Here is a 22,409-nt window from a genome sequence, read left to right as displayed (position 1 = left end):
ATAACATGGGCGACTGCTTTAAGAGGCGCTGCCTTGATTTCGTCTACACCACAAGCACTATTATTTTTTAGTTTTTTTAATAGGCCACATATCTCTTGTGTTGTAGTAGGTGACATAAAAATAGATGCGTCTGAACTGTTAATGTAGGATGTGCAGCTAATACCATTGGTCGGCAAAGGGGTACAGAGACCTGCCTTTAGGAAATATTCATTGAATTTGTTTGCCAGGGAAACGCCTGAGTATGGTATGCCCTCAATTAATATTTCTGATATTGATTCTCTCTCTTTCTTGTTCCGTAGTTCATTTACGCAATTCCATACTTTCCTAGAATCATTGGAAATACTATTAAACTTATTCTCGTAATACAAGTTACGTGCGCGTTTAATATCGGATGTTAATTTATTTCTCATTTTTTTGTACTCAGCTAGTTGGTTAAGGTTCTTTGTTTGTATAAATGTTGCAAATAGTTTATCACGTGTTTTTATTCTCTTTAGTAAAGTGGCATCAATCCATGGTTTTCTGGATTTTTTATGTTTCTTCAGCTGTTCTATGGGAAATGCAGTATCATATAGTTCTTTAAATGTTTTAAGAAATAAGTCGTAGCAAACGGTAGGATCGTGTATCTGCATTAAAGTGTCCCAGCTAGTTTCTTCAACCAACTGCCTAAAAAAATCAATCTTTTCTGCAGATATCCTTCTAAGCAGAATAGGTTCGTGTTCTGCACGCTGTTTGCGTTGGGTCATGTAGGGTGTAAAAAAGAGAAAGAACGGCATGTGATCACTTATGTCTGATATGAGCACTCCGACATCAGTTTGCTCAATTTCATAGTTTGAAAAACATAGGTCTATTAATGTTGCAGACATACTTGTTATTCTTGTTGGTATGTCAATAATACTTCGACAGCCGAAAGAAACAAAAACATCAAGTAGCTTTTGAACAGATGGCTCCACCGAAAGCAGGTTAATATTAAAATCACCACTAACTATGATCGGCAGACCAATGCATAAACAGTATTCTAAAATACGCTCCAAAAATTCAATAAATGGGGTTATAGCACCATTTGGGGGTCTATAAAGAACTACCAACATCGTGTTGAGGCACTTCACAAGCAGGCATTCGTAGTCAACATCTGCTAATGAGTATTCTGAGATCACTTCATAATTGAAGCTACTTTTGATATATATGGCAACGCCCCCTCCTCTTTTGTTAGATCGCGACACTGAAATGCAGTTATACCCTAAAAAGTTTACAACAGAGCAATCACTGGAAAACCAGGTTTCGGTGAATGTCAGGACGTCGAATTGATGACCTAAGTTGTCTAAAAAAAGGTTAACAGAATCATGCTTGTTTCTTAAGCTTCGTGCGTTAAGGTGCAGCAAAGAAAATTGCTTGGTGCCACGTAAGGCATTAAGACGCCTAAATGAAGCAGCATCATGGTAACTACATGTTTTATCATGCGCAGCCATATGCTCATATGGCGGTAGAAAATTACTGAAAATCCTGGTGCTATCTTATTTGGTCTAGGTCACTTGTTGTCTTAATCCTCAGTACTCTATCGCGTTGACTGCGTCGGACAAAGAATTTGCCATCCTTGACCCAGGCGAACTGGTATTCCATTTCTCTTGCCTTTGTTTTCATCTGCCAGAACAAGCGTTTATTCGGAGCAGTCAAGTTTTCGTTGATAAAAACCTTTGACTGCTTTCTTCTTAGTTCACCTCTTTTTGCAAGCCAAGCGTCACGAGTACAGCGGGATGAAAAGCGCACTATGATAGGCGATGGCTTATCGGTCCCGAGTGCGCCTGCTCTTGGGCGAAGCCGGTGTGCGGCTTCAATATCTTTCTCAGATAGCCTTGGAAGCTCCAGGTCATCAGCCAAAAGATTCAGCTTTTCTATCACTTTCTCGTTAGTTTGTTCGGCAAGTCCATGGATTTCTAGATTAACACGTCTGCTATATTGATCGAGGTTATTAACTTCTTGCTTAAGCATTTCTACCTCTTGTTCATTTGTCTGCGCTTCGAGTTTTTCCATCCGCTTTCTTAGACTGCTTATATCAGCATTCTGTTGCTTCATTTCGGCAAGCACTTCATCATACTTGCTTGACATTTCCTGTACTGATCTTTCAATGTCGCACACAGTGGCGGCAACGCCTTCCAGAGCATCAACTTGTGATTTCATTGTAAGTAGTAAAGACAATTTTCTCTGAATTTCGCCTATTTCTTTCGCAAGGTTCATTCCGGGTTCCACATTTTCAAGTTCGGTGTTCTGACCGCATCTAGCTTTTGACGTTTTACACGTTGCACAGTTCCACGAGTTCTTCGCTGCTGCAGATTTCTTTTTATATGCTGCTTCTGTGACCCCTGAACACGCCCCTAGATGAATTCACAGGATTTACTAGGGTGATGCCGTGGCCACCTTTTGAGCAAATTAAAAACGCCCAAGTTTCTGGGCCATCATTCATTGAATGTAGCGTCCATGAACTGTTGGGCAAAGTGCACGCCGTCGCATCAATGTTTTCTTGAGTGGTTACAACAGGTGAATCACAACAAGCGCTGCTTTCATTGACAGCGATTCCGTGGACATCTGTCGAAGTTCAGGCGCGCTTTCTTTTCTGCCGTGTGTTACCGGCCGACATCCCGTCGAAGTCATGCTTTTTCTCTTTGCGGGAATTATCTTTGGTAGGTAAGCAGGTGCGCTGGGCAGTATTAATGGAACATCGTTGCTCTTTAGCCGCGGATATGCCCTCGGAATCAGTATACAACCTACCCGCATATATAAGTGGTGCTCGCACACCACCGAATGCGGTTGAAATTCTTTGTCAGCGTGGTTAAGTGGACCCTGCCATTATCTGAACACTTCTGGGTCACGCGGCGTCGAAAAAAGCGATATATTTTGCCCTTGGCTCGCATGTGTGTAGCCGGACTTGCAATAGTTCCAAAGCAAGTGGTGTGCCTCCTGGTTTTTTTCTGCTTAGCGACATGTTCACTCGGTCCGGGATTCCAAGGAGCTTGATACGGATGAGTGTTATCCATGGTATTGATCTCACTGCCTAAACATTGAGATATATGATAAAATAACAGTACACAATCACGGCTCTGAGGCCAGCTCAGCGTGCCGTCTACCTCTTAGCAGACGATATAATGACTATTTTAGAGGGCGACTGATTACAACCTGGAGGTTAACGAAGAAGCTCGAGAACAAGTTAAGGACTGCACAAAGAGCGATGGAACGAATAATGTTACTTGAAAGAGCGTAAGTTTGGGCGAGTTGGTATTCCATGTCTTATACTTCTTAGCACATGAAAAGGGATGAGGACGGATGGACGACGCGGACACAGCGCTTGTTGGAAGTTCCACAGCGCTAACTTACAAATTGTTGGAAGTTAGCGCTGTGTCCGCGTCGTCCATCCGTCCTCGTCCCTTTTCATGCGCTAATAAGTATAAGAATAATGTAAGGCGTAACGTGAAGAGACAGGAACAGAGCGGTGTGGTTCAGAGAGTAAATGGGCATAGCGGATATTCGAGTTGACATTAAAAGAAAGAAATGGAGCTGGGCAGGCCAACGTATTGTGGAGGGTAGATAACGGGGGGACCAGTCGAGGACGGAACAAAACTAGGTGGGAGGACGAAATGAGAAAATATGCATGTGGACATATGAGTCAGCTAGTGCAGGACATGGGTAACTGCAGATCGCAGGGCGAGACCTTCGTCCTGCAGTGGACTTAAACATAGGCTGATGATGATGATTACAACAAGAAACATCAGACGTTTATACTCTTTCGCCGTAAATGTCGCACTTTATTTTATGTTTTAGTTAGAAAAAGCAAAGAACTTGAAATCGTACAAGCGCGCACCAGTAGCAGACGAAGCGTGCTTCGCGACAGGTTTCCGACCGCTGCGCCACACCTGCTGTCATGATGCGGAGAAGCAGCGAACCGCACCGGTCTGCACACCTGCAGAATCTAGCCACCGTAGAGAAGGCTAGACCAGCGCCGGTAGGGGCGTAGCCAGTGCCGGAGCCAGAGCCCTAGCCGGAGCCAGAGCTATAGCCAGAGCCGGAGCCAGAGCCGGAGCCGGAGCCGGAGCTGGGGCCCAAGGGGTCGACAGGCACGTAGCCATTATCTAAGACTGGGCCAGGGACGGTGACATCACTGGCCGTGTAGTCAGCGCCGGAGGCTCTGCCATAACCGGCACTGTAGGCAGGGCCGTAGCCGCCATCGTCACTAATGATTGCGCCGGCGGTGGCGGCAGTGATGAAACCGAGGAGGACGATGGAGAGCTGCAGTAGAGTGTTCACAGGAGTTGACTACACGTAACCCAGTTACGGCGACTATATGCTTGAAATGTTTGCTGATTAGGCATTGTTAGATAAGCCAGTGAGCATAAAGGTAAGGAATGAATGCATTTGCCTTCTTGCCTAGTGCTGGAAGAAATGGCACGAAGAGTTCAAAGCAGGAAGAAAAACTGAAATTGCTCAGAGTGGTGTTCACAGACGCCCAAAATAACGTATGGTCCGTAATGACCATAATGTCCTTGCATAAAGGATAAAGTTGTTCTAGTGTGCTGTATCAACTAGATAACCACTTAAACCTCTGTAATTGAACAAATAGGTTTCAAGTGCGTCTACAGAGAGCGGCTCCAGAAAGGATGGTTTCCAGGACATTTCCTTGCCTTACTTTAGTACATTGGAATTTATGAACAAGCCTGTCAGCCCACTTAAAGGGACTGAGAAACAATTTTTATGACCTTGTTTTTTTACGGCGCAGATATAAGCTCCCCCTCGGTAGTGTTTACACCTGCAGCGGTTACTTAAAGAAGTACGTGGATATGTTATAAGCAGAATCTTTCGTTCTGAGCAGCCCCTTAAAAAAGTAACAGTCCATCCTTCAGCAACGCTGAGTAGTGAGAGCGATGCCGATAGCCCGCCTCGCACATTGTGGAAGGCGCCCATCGTTCTACTTTCACAGGATTGAGTGCAACTGTGGTTTACCACCTGCATTTTCACCTTTTCAACCACTTGAAAATAAAAAGCTGGTACAGTAAATGTCTGTTGTGCAGATCTTTCTTTTATTTGTACCGCGTTTTTTTTTTCCCAAGTACATGCCTAGGCCATGGTTGGTTGGACCCCGTCGTCCCTAATCTGTCGATAGAAGAGCCAAGCCAACTCATCGAAGGCGAAGGCAGCGCCACTTTTCTACTCATTACAAACGAAGGCCTATCCGCACATTGTAAGTTAGAAAATAGTTAAAGCAGAAAAAAGTGTAGGTGTACTGACTTCAAATACTAACAAAAAGCCGAGGAACCGCGTACAGGAACAGACGGTCACGTGGTAGATCTCTTACGCATGTTCATGTTTTAGCAGCGTGGGGCGCCAACGGTCATTTTTCACGACGTTTAGTCAAGAATTAAATATATAAATTCACGTTTAATGAGAAAAACAGCTCGTTTTTACCAGTACGATAGACAATCTTTCTATCATCGGGGTCATCTCGATTCATGATCTCAGCGCTTGCCTGCCGTTTAAGTATAAGAGAGAAACTAACACGTTAACTTTAGACCGTGCACATTAATTCGTGCAACTAGGACGCTGGTTGTACTGAAGCATTCATAACACTTTTGTGCTAGTGCTTTAGTGTCTGCTCTTTTCACCTGCCGTGAAGGGGTTATAACAGTAGTCCTTTAAAAGAAAAAAAAAAACAATTGAAGCACGTAACGCTTCCATGGGTTGTTCTTTATTTTTAAAAAAATGTTTCCGGTTCCTCTTTCTTCGAGAATTCACAACAATTAAGTAGAGTGAGGATTCATAAGCAATGCCGTAAGGAATCCAGTTGATGCTGTCCGCAGGCAGCTGTGCACTGTCAAAACTAATAGACCTCTCTCTGTTTGCAAACAGCATGACGTCACTGCCGGGGCCCCTCCTGTCGGCAGCGCCTTCGAAGCGGGCGCTGGTCGGCAAAAGACGTTCATGCTACCTGTCTTCTCTGCATAAAAGCGCTGCTTGTATATCAACTGCCGGGAGAGTAAGTCCGGCATATTACTATTTTCTGAAGTGACAGCATTTACGCACTGTGCTTAGGAAGTATAATCGTCCACACTTTAGCGGTACAAGAACGTAACGTTGTTGCCCTATGCATGGGTCCCGTAAGTCAGCGTGTGGTGATTTCGTAAAAGTGCGCCTGTTCCGTATTTCAAACATCCACAGAAATGCATTACACCTCGAAAACGAACATTTTTTTCCCTGATGATACACATTTTCGCGGTGACAGATTGATACTTCGCTTAAATGACTGATCTTCGAACTCAAATTTGTATAGCATTGTCGTGAATGCACTGATTTGCGCCCCATTTACACTGGAGCTTCAAACGATACACAAGATGAACTTTGTTTACACTTACACGGCGGCTTAGTGAAGTCGTACCAAATAGTGGCGCCTAAAGTCAGGTGAGGGAGAAATGCATACAAGCTAATTACCCTGTTTTGGTTGCCCACCTAGGGTAAGATACCCTAGCTGGACAAAATTATTCCAAAACCTTTCGTTACACTGTCTCCCATAAGCCGCTGTGCAGCTTAAGGATAATAAGCACCATGATTTCTTTTAATTATTAGTGTCGGTCTCGTGAATGTACAAAGCAAAAGCTTACGTAAGTACATGATCCGTTACGCGGTAACTTCGCTGTGTCTGCTGCCTCCTTTGCTGCTCTCAACCCTACAAGACCCAACTTTTGCACTGTGAGGAAGAAGATCGGCATGCTGAACAGCCCCATTGCCATCCTGTGGCTCGTAGCCAGTTCGGACTCTGGCTACGCCATACCTGCTGGTGCTGCGTTTCTCGATGCCGCTCTACGACCCAAATAACCCCGCTTTACAATTGGTGGAAGTGCTGGGTACGACCGGAAATCTGGAATTTCGCAGCCGAACACTACAACCTGTCTTCATTATGCCGGAAGAAGGACCACCACAACCAAAACCCGCTGCCTCGTGCCTACCTTGGTCTGCCCTGGCACGTTACATCAACGCGACCCACCCATCTTGAGTGGTACAGAAGATCATGACGTAGAAGACTGGCTCGCTGAATACGACCGGGTGAGCACCCACAACCACTGGGACGACACCCAAAAGCGGAATTACGTGTCGTTTTACTTGAGCGGTGTCGCCAGTGCGTGGCACCGAAACCACGACCGTGATCTCACGACGTGGGCGGCCTTCAAAGCTAGCGTAACGGAGGTATTCGGGCGCCCCACAGCTCCCAAGCTTCGCGCCGAGCAACGCTTGCGTGGTTGTGCACAACAGAGCGGGGAGAACATTTACCAGTTACATAGAAGATGTTGTCGACTTCTGTAACCGCGTTGACGCCGCAATGGCTGATGGCGAGAAGATCAGGCACATCTTAAAGGGCATTGAAGACGACGCCTTCCAGATGCTGCTGGCGAAAAACCCGGCAGCAGTGTCTGAACTCGTCAGTCTCTGCCAAAGCTTCGATGAATTACGCAAAAAACGCGTAGCCACCCGCCAATCTCTTCCACAGGCCACTTCACTGTCGAGCTTGGCTGTTGCCCCGGATAACACTTCGCTGTTAGCACAGATCAAGGACTTCGTCCGTGAAGAAGTTGCCCGTCAGCTTTCGCTGATGCCGGTTACACACGGCCCGTCGAGTTCTCCATTGGCGCCCGCTCTGCACTATGTCATCAAGGAGCAGGTAGCGGACCACGTCCCGCCTTCGTTCCATCATGCTCCGACTGCCCCTCCCCTGACGTACGGCGAGGTCACTACGAGACCTGGACTGCAGACCTACGGTCCTCTTCGCCCGGCTTTGCGCCCGCCTGTATCCCCTTCCGCTCGACCAGTAGTACAGCGTGCACGACCTCAAGACCATTCGCGCACGGATGACAACCGTCTGATTTATTTTTATTGTGGCCGCGCTGGACACGTTGCACGTCACTGTCGCCTACTTGCACCGAACGTCTCCAACAATGTGCCTGCATATGCGCCACGTTTCCAACAATGGCGCAATTATTCGAATAGCTATGATTCTCCTCCTGCCGCTGAGACCACCTCGCCGGCGCTCTGTTTCCTCCTCGCCTCGCCATCTCCTCGCCGGCGCTCTGTTTGGCCCATGCATCGTCGGCGGAGCCCTCTGCGCCAGGGAAACTAAATATCGCAGTTCAGGAGGCAAGACCTGCGTTGTCAGCAAAATGTATAAACCTCATAGTTCACCGAAAAACGTTATTGAAAGCGCAATAGAAGGAATATTGACGCTAGCCCTTGTCGACACCGGCGCTGAACTTTCAGCGATAGATGCCCGTATTTGCCGCAAAATTGGAAAAGTGACGACACCGCTCTCTGGATTATCCCTTCGGACGGCCAACGCGCAGCACGTCGAGCCGTCCGGTGCCTGGACCGCTCGTGTCGTCATTCAGGAGGTTCTCTATGTCATCGAGTTCATCGTGTTGACATCATGTTCTCACGACGTAATATTAGGATGGGGTTTTCTCTCCACACATGCGATCATCGACTGCGCCCGCGCCGAAATTGATCTGTTTCCGTTTTCGACAGATATTATCCACGCTAACGAGGACTCTTGTCGCAAAATCACCGTTTCAGAAGATACCATTATACCTGCCTGGTCTTCTGCTCTTGTCAGTGTATCTTGTGCCTCTGTAGACGCCGGCACAGTACTCTTCACGCCCTCTGAACTTTTAGTTCACCGCCGATCACTACCACTGCCGTTCGCTGTTCTCGAGTTCATCACTGGCGTCTGTGTGATGTGTGTGTCAAACCCGTCGGCCAAACCAATTACTTTACGCCGCCGTGAAAGCCTTGGGAGAGCAGAGTCACTGGCTTCACCTTCAATCTCTGGTACAATGGACGACTCCGCTTATCTTGCCGCGCTCGAAGAATCGCCTCCCCAGTCGCTGCGGCGTTCATTGACGCCGTTTATTGCCAGTGACCTTACGACGACGCAGTGAGCCGAACTTCTTCACTTGCTGCAAGGCTTCTCTTCCTCTTTTTACTGTCAAAAAACGTCACTCGGCCGCACGACTGTTTCACACACTATCGACACTGGAAGCCACGCACCCATTCGGCAGCGTCCGTACCGAGTATCGGCGAGCGAAAGACGCGTTATCGATGCCCACGTGAACCATATGCTCAAGCGCAGTGTCATCCAGCGTTCTAGTAGTCCCTGGGCATCGCCAGTCGTCCTAGTTAAGGAAGAAGATGGCATCATACGATTTTGCGTTGATTATCGAAGGCTTAACAAGATCACTCGAAAGGATGTATACCCGTTGCCACGTATAGACGACGCACTTGACTGTTTACAAGGAGCGTAGTTCTTTTCCTCCTTAGATCTCCGCTCTGGCTACTAGCAGGTGCCCATGGCTGACGCTGAGTGTCCAAAAACCGCGTTTGTAACACCAAATGGCTTGTACTAATTCACTGTCATGCCGTTTGGTCTCTGCAACGCACCCACCACCTTTGAACGCATGATGGACGGCATGCTGCGCGGCCTGAAGTGGCATACTTGTCTCTGGTACCTCGATGACGTTGTCTTCTCTCCAGATTTTCCAACCTATCTTCGCCATTTACATCAAGTTTTGACCTGTCTCCGGAATGCTGGTCTCCAGCTTAACTTGAAGTCCCTATTTGCAGCTAGAAAACTGACTATACTAGGCCACGTTGTCACCAAAGAAGGCATTCTTCCCGACCCTGCTAAACTTCGTGCCGCATCCGAATTCCCGAAGCCCACTAACTTGAAAGCACTACGCAGCTTCATTGGACTATACTCCTATCTTCGACGATTCGTTCGCAATTTCGCTACTGTGATCGCACCCCTCAACCAACTTCTCCAAGGTGACAATGCACTTTCAAATTGGTCGGAAACCTCTGAGGAAGCGTTTACCTCTCTTCGCCGCCTACTTACGTCACTGACAATTTTTCGCCATTTTGACCCAAGCGTACCTACAGAACTTCCCACTGACGCCAGTGGTGTAGGCCTTGGTGCCGTGCTCGCACAACGTAAGAACACTAATGCCGAATACGTGGTCGCTTATGCCAGTCGCGCCCTTACAAAATCTGAGGTCAATTACACAGTAACCGAAAAAGAGTGCTTGGCCATCGTATGGGCACATCAAAAATTTCGCCCATATCTCTACGGTCGACCCTTTGACGTGGTGACGGATCATCACGCTCTTTGCTGGTTATCTAACCTCAAAGACCCGCCGGGTCGCCTCGCTCGGTGGGTCCTCCGCCTCCAGGAATACGATATCCATGTTGTCTATCGCTCTGGACGGACTCTGACGCCGATGCCCTCTCGCGCTTCCCAGTTACTTCAGACGCCAGTACTCCTACCGACAGTCATGATACATCCCCACTTGAGATCATGGACATGGCCTCGGAGCAAGGAAAAGACCCATGGATCGTCACGATATTCGATATTTTGTCCAACGCTCCGGTGGCTTCGGCAACTCAAGCGTTACGCCGTTAGGCCCAGCATTTCGCCATCCGCGACGGACTTTTATACCGCCGCAACTACCAAAATGACGGCCGCACATGCCTCTTAGTGGTGCCCCACCACCTTCGAAAGGATTTATGCTCCGCTTTTCACTCCGACCCCCACTGTGGTCACGGCAAAGTGTCGAAGACCTACACACGGCTTCGCCTACGCTACTATTGGCGCGGCATGTACACCTTCATCCGCAAATACGTACGCTCCTGCATTGCCTGCCAGCGACGCAAATGTGTATCGCACCTCTCCAGCCACTTCCCTGCCCAGCTCACCCATTTGACCGTGTCTTCATTGATTTATACGGGCCACTTCCATCTATTCGCTCTGGAAACCGATGGATTGTCGTCGCCGTGATCATATGACACGATATGCTAAAACCGCCGCCTTACCTGCCGCATCAGCAAAAGACGTCGCCTCGTTCATTCTACACAACTTTGTTCTCCGCCATGGCGCACCTCGTGAACTGCTGAGCGATCGAGGTCGCGTATTCCTTTCAGACGTGCTGCAGTCAGTCCTATCGGAATGCCAAATTATGCACCGCACAACTACCGATTATCATCCACAGACGAATGGCTTAACTGAACGATTCAACAGAACTCTTGCTGACATGCTATCAATGTTTGTGGCGTAGGACCATTCCAACTGGGATGCTGTACTTCCCTTTGTAACATACGCGTATAACACTGCCTCCCAAGCCACTACCGGGTTCTCACCATGCCTTCTGCTTTGCGGCCGCCAGCCCTCCAGCACCATTGATACGGTTCTTCCGTACCGGCCGGACCCTGCCGACTGCTCACCTGTTGCTACGGTCGCTCAGCATGCCGAGAAATGCCAACTTGCCCGTTCGTTGACGTCTGCTCAACAGTGTCGCCAAAAACAGCGTCATGACCTCAAACCACCTCCTCACCCTTTCGCCACCGACTCCCTCGTGTGGCTTTGGGTCCCGCCTATTGCTGCTCCTGGTCTTTCGTCAAAGCACCTTCCCAAGTACCACGGGCCCTACCGCGTGGTTGCGCAAACATCACCAGTTAATTACGTGGTTGAGCCCGTGTCGCCATCTTCCGATCTCCGTCGTCGCTGGCGACAGACTGTACACATTGACCGGCTCAAGCCGCACTACGATCCATCGCACTCACCCTAGGCCGCCAGGATGGCTACTCTTCTATACAGGGGGGGGGGGGGGGGGGGTGATTGTGAGGAAGAAGATCGGCACGCTGAACAGCCCCGTTGCCATCGTGTGGCTCGTGCCCAGTTCGGTCTCTGGCTACGCCCTACCTGCTGGTGCTGCGTTTCTCGCTGCCGCTCTACGACCGAAATAAACCCTTTGTATAGCACATTTATCTGCATCATCACAGCATGAAGTCTGTGCTGTAAAGCCGGTTATACCAATAACGAAAGAAACAAGACAGTTCAGTTTTACTTAAGACCCGTGAGATCGGCGTTAAATGGCAATAATTTCAGTAATATGCTTGTGGACATTACCCGTGGTTAAATGTGTACGCGCAGCTTTGGCAGTGGTCACAACATCGTAGGAGCTCATTTGTAGTCACACCTCTCAGTCGATAAATTATGCTCAGACGACAGTTTTTCTTTCTTTTCATATTTTTTTCTGTACACAGCGCCAATGGCCCCGAAATACATGCGCTCACTAATCATCGTGTCTCATTCATTCTCACCTATTCAATAATTACCGGTCCTGAAGTTCTATCGGCGCCTGGGGTGCGATATTGTAGGAATTGTATTGCTTTGTTTATGCCTTTTGACGTCACCACCCAGCTGCCATTCATCGATAATGACCGGGCTGCGCCGATTTTGTCCGTCAATCACGCGACGTCAGGAACCCACCAAAACCCGCTTCGTCAAAATGACGCTGACGCACTCATTATGGGGAGCATAAGGCATAATTTTTTAGCACCGCCGGAGGCAGGGTGGTTTCAGAACACAAAAAATGGCTGCCCCCTGCGGTGGCTATTCTCCGTCGCCGACGTGGACACGGAGAGCTGGACAACACGTTTCACATGCCGGATGACCATTTTCGACGGCATTTTCGCCAACGGTGTGGTTGTTGTGTGGCGGGGTAGCTAGAAGCAGAGCGAGCGACGGGACTGTCGGTGGAGCGGAAGGTGTTGTGTGCGCTGAGCCTCTTTGCCACCAGAAGCAAGCGTCCGTAGGGTGCGAGGAGAAGATCGGGTCGCAGTCGACGGACCTCAACGACCAGCTCAAGCTGATCCAGAGAGCAGAGTAGATGGCAAGAGCCAGCCGAGCCAGGGACTAGGGGCCCCGACCATTAGCGATATCCCTTCGGGGCAACACAAAACTATATCTTTCAAATAAAGTGTATCAATCTATCTATGTCGCAAACGCAGGGACCCGCAACAGGTGTGTCCATTTTCCCAACACCTCCGAAGAAAAGGCAGCCGCCAAGGAGGGTCTCCTCCGGCGCGGCGCTATTCCCGACGTCATCGGATGCATGGACGATAGCCTCATTGCCATTATCGCACCCAAGGGTGAGCGCAAGGCTGCGTTCATGCGTCGGAAGGGCTATTGCCTCGTAAACTGCACGTTCGTAAGTATGCGCCATGTTCTCTAGTGCTGCTCATTATTTTTACAGTTGTGTTGCACTTGTAAAAGCGGAATTTCTCCGTTCACATTTTCCTCAGATCTGCGACGCGGACATGAGGATCCCGACCGTGGAGCCCATGCGAACGGTGTCGGATCACGACTCATTCGTCTGGCGGACGGCATGGCTGCGCGGGCGGATCCAAGCGGGGCGCATCGCGAATCCCGGTGAATACCTCCTCCATGAGATAAATCATTTTTTTGTCGCAATGACGCTTCATAAGCGCATAGAATGCCATGTACGCCACAACACAAACGTTTAAATAAATAATAAGTACAAGAGTAAGTCCCTGCCTAAAGTAGAAAAAATCTACCCACTTAGTGCTCGCACTGACAATTTTAAAAGTGTTAATATGTTACAAGTATGCTACCAAGCACCTGTCAGGAGCAGAAGAAAGCAACACGTATTAGTGCTACTACTGTGCCATTGGTAGCACCAATAAGTGGATTTCTTCAGCTTCTGCCGGGCACCGAGTAGTACACGTGTAATTTGGTTAACAGTTTGGGTCGGGGCGGACATGCCCAACCTGTGCTTTTACTTGGGACTCATGACAATGTAAGGTCGGCAACGTCTGAACCCTACCTTTGTTGCATGATGCTGTAACTTTCCTCAGTTGCCAACTTGCCTCTGGTCAGAGGAGTACTCAGGGCACCATTTGCATCTTCATACAGATGACAGACAACAGAGGTCTTCCAGATAAGAAAGAATCCGGAGTAGGATTTCTAGTGCATAACAACATAGCGGGCAACGTCGATGAATTCTACAGCCATAATGAGAGGGTAGCAGTCGTCGTAATAAAGCTGAATAGGAGGTACAAAATGAAGGTAGTACAAGCCTATGCCCCAACCTCTAGTCACGATGATGAAGAAATAGAACAGTTTTATGAATATGTTGAACTAGCAATGAGAAAGGTGCACACTCAGTATAATTTAGTCATGGGCGACTTCAATGCTAAAGTGGGAAAAAAGCAGGTTGGTGAGCAAGCAATTCGCAACTACGGCATCGATTCTAGGAATGCAAGAGGAGAGATGTTAGTAGAATTCGCGGAAAGGAATAGGCTCCGAATAATGAATACCTTCTTCAGGAAGCGCAGCAACAGGAAGTGGAACTGGAAAAGCCCTAATGGAGAAACAAGGAATGAAATAGATTTCATGCTCTCTGCCGATCCAAGCATAGTGCAGGATGTAGAAGTGTAGTAGTAAGGTTAAGTGCAATGACCATAGGTTAGTGAGGTCTAGGATTTCTCTCAATTTGAAGAGAGAGATAGAGAGAGAGTGAAATTAGTCAAGAGGAAACAGGCGAACCTAGAGGCAGTAAGGGTAAAAGCAGACCAATTCAGGCTGGTGCTTGCAAACAAATATGCAGCTTTAGAAAAGGAATATAAAGACAACATAGAGGTAATGAATCAAACCGCAACTAGGTTGATCTCAGAAGCAGCAATTGAAGTAGGAGGTAGGGCACCAAGGTGACCAGTAGGTAAGCTCTCCCAAGAAACAAAGGACCTAATAAAGAAACGACAGAAGATGAAAATGTCCAACTCAAGAGATCAGATAGAATTCGCTGAACTGTCAAAACTAATGAACAAGAAAAAAGTAAGGGATATTCGAAATTATAACGTGGGAAAGATTGAGGAAGCCGTAAATTATGGACGCAGCATTAAATCAGTAAGAAGAAAGCTTGGCATAGGACAAGGCAAGATGTATGCACTGAAAGATAAGCATGGTAATATCATTAGCAATTTCGATGACATAGTAAAAGCAGCGGAAGAATTCTATACTGACCTTTACAGTGCCCAAACAGCCAAGCTTCTTTCATTCAAAATAGTGATGAACCGGATACAGAGGCTCCTTCTATAACTAGCGCTGAAGTTAGAAGGGCCTTGAAAGATATGACCAGGGGAAAAGCTGCTGGAGAAGATGGAATAACAGTAGATTTAATCAAAGATGGAGGAGATATCATGCTTGAAAAGCTTGCGGCCCTTTATACGCAATGCCTCACAACTTCATGTGTACCAGAGAGCTGGAAGAACGCCAACATTATTCTAATCCATAAGAAGGGAGACGTTAAAGAACTGAAGAATTATAGACCCATTAGCTTGCTTTCAGTATTGTATAAAATATTCACCAAGATATTTTCCAATAGAACCAGGGCAACACTTCAGCCAACCATGAGAACAGGCTGGCTTCAGGAAGGGATATTCTACGATGGATCATATCCATGTCATCACTCAGGTAATCGAGAAATCTGCGCAATACAATCAACCTCTCTATATGGCTTTCATAGATTAGGAAAAGGCATTTGATTCAGTAGAGATACCAGCAGTCATAGAGGCATTGCGTAATCAAGGAGTACAGGAGGCATACGTGAATATCTTAGCAAACATCTACAAGGATTCCACTGCTACCTTGGTTCTCCACAAGAAAAGTAGAAAGTTACCTATCAAGAAAGGGGTCAGGCAAGGAGACACAATCTCTGCAATGCTATTCACTGCATGCTTAGAAGTATTCAAGCTCCTAGACTGGGAAGGCTTAGGAGTGAGGATCAACGGAGAATATCTCAGCAACCTTTAGTTTGCAGATGACATTGTCCTATTCAGCAACAATGGAGACGAATTACAGCAAATGATTGAGGGCCTTAATCGAGAAAGTGTAAGAATTGGGTTGGCGATTAATATGCAGAAGACAAAAATAATGTTCAATAGCCTGGCAAGGGAACAAGAATTCAGGATCGCCAGTCAGTCTGTAGAGTCTGTAAAGGAGTACGTTTATCCAGGTCAATTACTCACAGGGGACCCTGATCACGAGAAAGAAGTTTACAGAAGAATAAAATTGGGTTGGAGTACATACGGCAGGCATTACCAAATCCTTACTGGGAGCTTACCACTGTCGTTGAATAGAAAAGTGTACAATCATTGCATTCTACCGGTACTAACATATGGGGCAGAAACTTGGAGGTTAACAAAGAAGCTCGAGAACAAGTTAAGGACCGCACAAAGAGCGATGGAACGAAAAATCTTAGGACTAACGTTAAGAGACAGGAAGAGAGCGGTGTGGATCAGAGAACAAACGGGGATAGCCGATATTCTAGTTGACATTAAGCGGAAGAAATGGAGCTGGGCAGGCCATGTAATGCGTAGGATGGATAACCGGTGGACCATTAGGGTTACAGAATGGATACCAAGAGAAGGGAAGCCCAGTCGAGGTCGGCAGAAAACCAGATGGGATGATGAAGTTAGGAAATTTGCAGGCGCAAGTTGGAATACGCTAGCGCAAGACAGGGGTAACTGGAGATCGCAGGGAGCGGCCTTCGTCCTGCAGTGGACATAAAATATAGGCTGATGATGATGATGACAGGTTACAGCGGTTACCTCTGGGAGCCGTGGCTCCTGACCCCGGTTCCCGGCCATCCTCCTACGCAAACAGCCGTGGGGCAGTGCACCACAGCACATGCCGCCATGCGTTTAGAGGTGTATTGGGCTCTTGATGAGCCGTTTCCGCTGTCTCAAATGATACCGCACCCTCCAATACGAGCCGCAACGTACATGCGGCCAACATTGTCGCGGCATGTGCTGTGTGGCACAGCCTTCGGCTGTTTGAGGGCAACGTAGTAGACGATGATGAAAATGATGACGACAGTATAGCAGCAGCAGTAGTAGCGAGCTCACCAGTAACGGCGACCCCATACCACACGATCTTCCCTGAAACAGGGGGTCTCGATTGAATTACCTGAGACGGCGGGCTGTCCGAGACAGTGTAATCGGCATGTTCGACACAACCTGTCCGCAACACATGCATTACTTGAGGACTGTGTGGCTGCATTTGTGACGTCAACAGCATCGTGAGCATCGCTAGGTGCATACACGCTGTTGTAGTGTCAGCAAGATGTGTCTAACAGATACGAAATAATTGCATTGTGCATTTAAGGCTGTCAAATTGCTGACAAAACATTTTCCATACTCAATTGTAGTGAATGTCTACGTAATGCAAAGCATTCACGATTTGTAGAGCTGTGTCAACGTTGTGAAGTTGAGGGTTATGCAGACCTTACATTTATAATCAGTGGTGACATACAAGATTGAAAGCACACTAAAATTAATTGGCTTTTAAAAGTGTGTTTGACATGATTTTCTTGCTGTTACTGTCGTCATGTATATGCCCTGTGCGCCATGGATGTAGCGTGCAGTTTTGTTTTGTAGCCTTTTTTTTCTTACTGGTATCCCTGAGAGTGCTCCACTCCCCTTATCCAATGAAGGACGTTAGCGTACGTCTCCTCGCTTTCTACTCGGGCCGAGAAGCTCCCAAGAGCCAAAATGCACATTGCACATCACACCTTCCGCTCCATCGAACACGCGCACCATTAGGTCCTCCACCACTTTCTCTCGCAACAACCGCAAAGTTTCCTCCGTGTGACAAAAATGCTGTCCACTGGTCATCGAACATTTCAAACTGTGTCTCCCGTGAAGTGTGTTCACGCATGAGCAGTGTTCACGCATGAGCAGTGTTCACGCATGAGCAGTGTTCACTCATGAGCAGTGTTCACTCATGAGCAGTTCACGCTTGAGCAAAGCGCCCTCACTTGTGAATAGTAGAGTCAATAACTGAAATGTTACACCGTTATAGTTGTACAGCGCAAACTTGCACTGCAAATATAGCAGTGGCATGTAAATAAAAGCATTAAACAAAACTACAGCTTTCTTTATTATTCAACCTACAGCCCTTTTTGAGGTAAAACGAGTTTATGCACACATCACATGCAATAGCATCTACAATAAAGAACCGTAAAAATCATCAGGCTGCAGTAGTACAGACATATGCAACATATATCACATCACCGTGTATAAATACCACATCCCCTTGCACTTGCATCTAAACTGTCACAAGTAACGGCAGGCATTGTTTCGGCAGGCATTGTTTCAGTACACTATTGTGCAATCCATAGTTACACAGAAATACCTCCCTGTTTAATCTGAACGAGAAAAGAATCTACAGGTGCATTAATCACCACGCATCAACAGAACCATATTTATCACAGCCAGATGTATAGGCACATCATCACATGTGAAAGGAACATGCTGTCGTGGAGTTACATACAAAAAAGAACAATGCTGTAGTTTGATATTCACAAATATACGAATGAAATAAAGGAGCTTAGGCAAGGCATTTTCATCACATTTTTATGTGTGTGTGTGTGTTCATATGTTGTTTTCAATGCTATATTAAGGTCTAAAATCCCCCGCCTCTCAAGAACTCATTGTCGCCATTTGATGAGAAAGGATGAAGTTGTAGAACAATTGTGGTGTGGCCCCGTGCGCACATTTAATGACAGTAATCTGGTGCCTGGAAATTTCCCTGCCACAGTCAGAATGCTCGCACCATCACGCTTACTGGCACTTGTGCAGGTGATCCTGATGGTGTGGACACAGCTATCTCTGCAGTATCAATTCAAGCTCAAAATCATGCTGCATCTGCTAAGCTATTTGTGGTTGCATTAAATAATGAGATAAGCAATTATTTGTTGCACACCAGCAATAGTGTGGCTTCATATCATCATTACTACATCAGCAAATCTTTTAAAGGCAATAAAGATTGCTACGAAAAATTCCTTGCCTACGCTTCTTTACATTTAATGAGGGGGCTGAAATGGGTGAGCGGCGTGGGTTGCACCATGAGCAAGTGCAGCCAGCAACACCTGCAGGAGGCGTTGTTTCATCCCCTGAGAGCAGCGCTCCGGCTCGAGGCACTGCTGCTGTATGCCCCGCAGGCTGCGCACTTCCTCTGTCAGCTGCCGCAGCCAAGCCATGTGTGCCTTATGGGGCTGTTTGCAAAAAAATTAATTAATATACTTACAGAAGCTCAGTAACAAGGCCTTTGTATGTAGTTGCATTGGTCCGCATTCGCATGCTTTGGAATTACTGCAATAATGATATTGTCACTCTATTGTCACACCGAAAATATATTTACATCAAAATTCTGCCATCCTGTTTCATAAAGATGTCTTACATGGCTCCTTGAACTCGACTTTTTTCTTTTAGACACAGAAGTGCCTAGGTATTGCCAGTCATATCATGTAAACATGTACAAGAAGTGATAATCACAGCACTACATGTAAACTTTATGCTTGTTTACTGACCGATACAATTAATACAGAGGTAAGCATCTGCTGGCCCAGTGATTGCGCCAGCGGTTTGTCAACGTTACCACTGTTCATTTAGAAGGACCACGATCTCCTCCCACAGTTCGTTTTTTTGGAGCAGCCTTCATACGTAGCGCGAACTCGGTAGAAGCTCTCACCAGGTATGGATGCTTCTCGATAAACTGCAACAGAATAGCGGCCTGTTCCTTCGACACGCTTGGGCCTCACGCCGACATTTTGAAGCCTTTCTAGAAACTTGAGAATTTCAGCCCGACCGCAACACGGTAAGGCAAACATTTTGTCTAAGCTTATCGCCCGCATAACATGCTGACTTCGATTTGATTACTTTATGTTTTACGTTTTTATACCGTTCATGTAAAAAAAGGTAATGTCGCTTCTCACATTTACCGTTGTAGCAGCTTCTTTCTCGGAGCGGAACCGTCAATGCAGGGGCGCCTGACCGAGGAAGGGTTACCGTCGCTGCGACCACATTGAAGAAGCTATTGTTCTGTCGTGGCGGTGCCCTAGTGAAAGGTGCTCGGTGCCTTGACAGTTCTCGATTCACCATGTTCCAAATTTTGTACTCCGTTGTTATGAATAATTCATGTTGGCTCTTCCTAAAAAAAGAAAGAAAGGGTCAGAGGTCTTTCAATACATGCAGCGAAAACCACAACACACTGCAAGCACTACTCGAGAATACTTACTCACCTGACTATGGTATCTCACGTTTCTCGGAAGCAGCATTTGAATTTCTTCGCAGACGAAAGTACGCCATCATGGGTCACAATAACTTGCGGAACATTACAGACTAGCGTAAACACTCGGTGATGCGCCAGTCAGCTGTTCCGGCGTTCAACAGAGGTCGCATTTTACGTGCGCTCAACGGCTTGGATTGGATGTAGATTCGACAAATATGTAGCTACGGCTTCAAACATAGGAGCACATGCGCTTGCTTTTCCTTATGCTGCGGCAGCTTTCGCGTTGCAAAGCTGTAAAACAAATTTACTTTACGAGGGATGGACGTGTGCTTTTATTAAGTGTCTTTTTGCAAAATGAATTTGCTATACAGTCCCGGAAGAAGCGATGAGAACACGAAAGAAACATCCGCCCAAAGGAGGCAGCTGTTGATTGGAGTATTGAACAAACGTCGTGCATACGTACCCACCATTTGCAAAAGCTTTGACGTCAAGCGAAAAGATATTGGCATAAAGAAAGTCATGTCTGCAAAATATCGCCCCTGATCACTGCGTCTGGTTTTGTTACACGCAACACGCCTCCACAGTCTCGTAAGCGAGATGTATTGCTCATCGCATAACACACACACTCACACACACTCACACACTCACGCACACACACACACACACACACACACACACACACACACACACACACACACACACACACACCACACACACACACACACACACACACACACACACACAAAGTGTGGTCCGTTTCCCTACGCAAAGACATAAGCCGATCACGTCGCTGATTTCGCCGGACACTCTACCACAACGTACGTGGCACATTTCTATGGAAAAGACGATTTTCTTCATTGCACAATCCATCCCAGAGCACAACCACGTGGTTCACATTCGCAAGTAAAAAAAGGTCAGCGTCGCCACATCTTCATCACGCAGTTTACCACACGCCGATGTTCTCCTACGCACATTACTGCTAATCTGGCTGGCAAGAGAATTGTGGAGGTTCACGTAAAAATAAAAAAATAAATACACAAAATAAAACACGCGTATATGTGGCGCCCAGCTACACCAAATAATGCGCTACTGTACCACGCAGGAAGCTGGCGGCGGCTGTTTTTTGCCAACCACGGTCACCGCAAGTGCGCCGCTGACATCACGCTGTGACGTTTCGAGGTGCCGTGACGTGCCCCAGGAGAGGTCTATTTACTCGCACGTCTGCCTAAAGACCCCTAATCGAGTACTCTGCCATTCTATATACCTTACCCTTTGTTTATAGAAAACATATACGTGTGTAACAAACAGTCCTAAAGAGCCTGCTTCTATTAGCACATATTTGTTCCATCCGCTTCCACACAATGCTCTAGAGGATGTTTAGCTCAGGCTAACCTCTTTCCTTTACCGCAAATAAATGTATCTCCCTATCCACACAATAGCTCCCGTACACCCGACAGGCAATATCTACCAAAAAAGTGCGTAGCACTAAGCCTTAAGCTCGCTTCCAAACGTCTGTAGACGTTATAAACAAGCAAGCAAAACCCCTAAGGGACCTGTTACAGACAGTCTAAGCAAGCGTTTTAAATGAGCTGTCTGTACACATGCGGTTAGCTTCTCATTTCTCCAGTTCACTTCGTTAAACAAAGCGGTAGAGGCAGCATCGGGACAGGGGGCAAGTCCTGAAGAACAATCGACGTGCTAAACAACCAACGCCCAGGATTTGTCCCGGCCTCTCCTGATACTCACAGCTGCGTTCATGGCGGCGCCCTTATAGGTGGTTACGTCGGCGAGCCGATGATCACGGAGAAAGAGAGGTTTGCGACCAGCAGACGCATGTTCGGTGCTTTTATAGCTGAATATCAACCTGAGAAGCGAGTGACATCGTTGAAACGAAGAAAACAGTATGAACAACAAATTAGGCCTAAAAACCCTTTCAATAAAAAATCCAAAACAGGCAAATCAGCATATGATGAAGGTACAGAGCTACGACGGACCCTCGCATCGCCAACCTAACCTATCGCAGCTGCCGGCGCCGCGCCTCTGTGTGCCAAGTTCCCTCTCGCTCGGACGAGATCTAACGAGAGAGCAGCGCCGGACGCATACGTGGTATTCTGAATCATGCGACAGCCAAGGTCATGCCACAAACCAGAGCTATTTGCCTAACATCTGAGTACTACGAGCGCATGCGCTGTTTCTGATGAGCACGCGTGACCCCGTTGTTACTCCCACTCGCTACGCACCAGAAACTAATTTAGCAGCGATGGATTGCGCCGTCACGCCGCTATCGCGTGCTATCTTTCTGCGCGCGATTATCTTCTCGACGATGTTTGCAGGGGTGCTATTTTGTAGAAATGAATTTCTTTGTGCCAGTGCCTTTTCGCGCGACGAAATGGTGGGGGCGCATGCACGACGTTTTTTGAATAGTTCAATCAACAGCTCGCTACGTTGGGCGGATGTA

At 47.2% G+C, this 22,409-nt stretch overlaps 1 protein-coding gene across 1 annotated transcript; it reads right to left on the bottom strand.

The window, feature by feature from the left end:
• Positions 1–3,795: 3,795 nt before the first annotated feature.
• On the bottom strand, positions 3,796–21,819 carry LOC119463488 (keratin-associated protein 6-2-like). Its single transcript, XM_037724330.2, has 2 exons — positions 21,698–21,819; positions 3,796–4,275 (listed from the first exon to the last, which is right to left on the bottom strand). The coding sequence occupies exons 1-2, from the start codon at positions 21,707–21,709 to the stop codon at positions 4,024–4,026; spliced, it is 264 nt and encodes an 87-aa protein (XP_037580258.1). The 5' UTR covers positions 21,710–21,819; the 3' UTR covers positions 3,796–4,023.
• Between the last annotated feature and the right edge of the window lie 590 nt (positions 21,820–22,409).

Source organism: Dermacentor silvarum, chromosome 9 (genome assembly GCF_013339745.2).
Source record: "Dermacentor silvarum isolate Dsil-2018 chromosome 9, BIME_Dsil_1.4, whole genome shotgun sequence".
NCBI classification, from domain to species: Eukaryota; Metazoa; Arthropoda; class Arachnida; order Ixodida; family Ixodidae; genus Dermacentor; species Dermacentor silvarum.
This window is presented reverse-complemented; position numbering and strand designations above follow the sequence as displayed.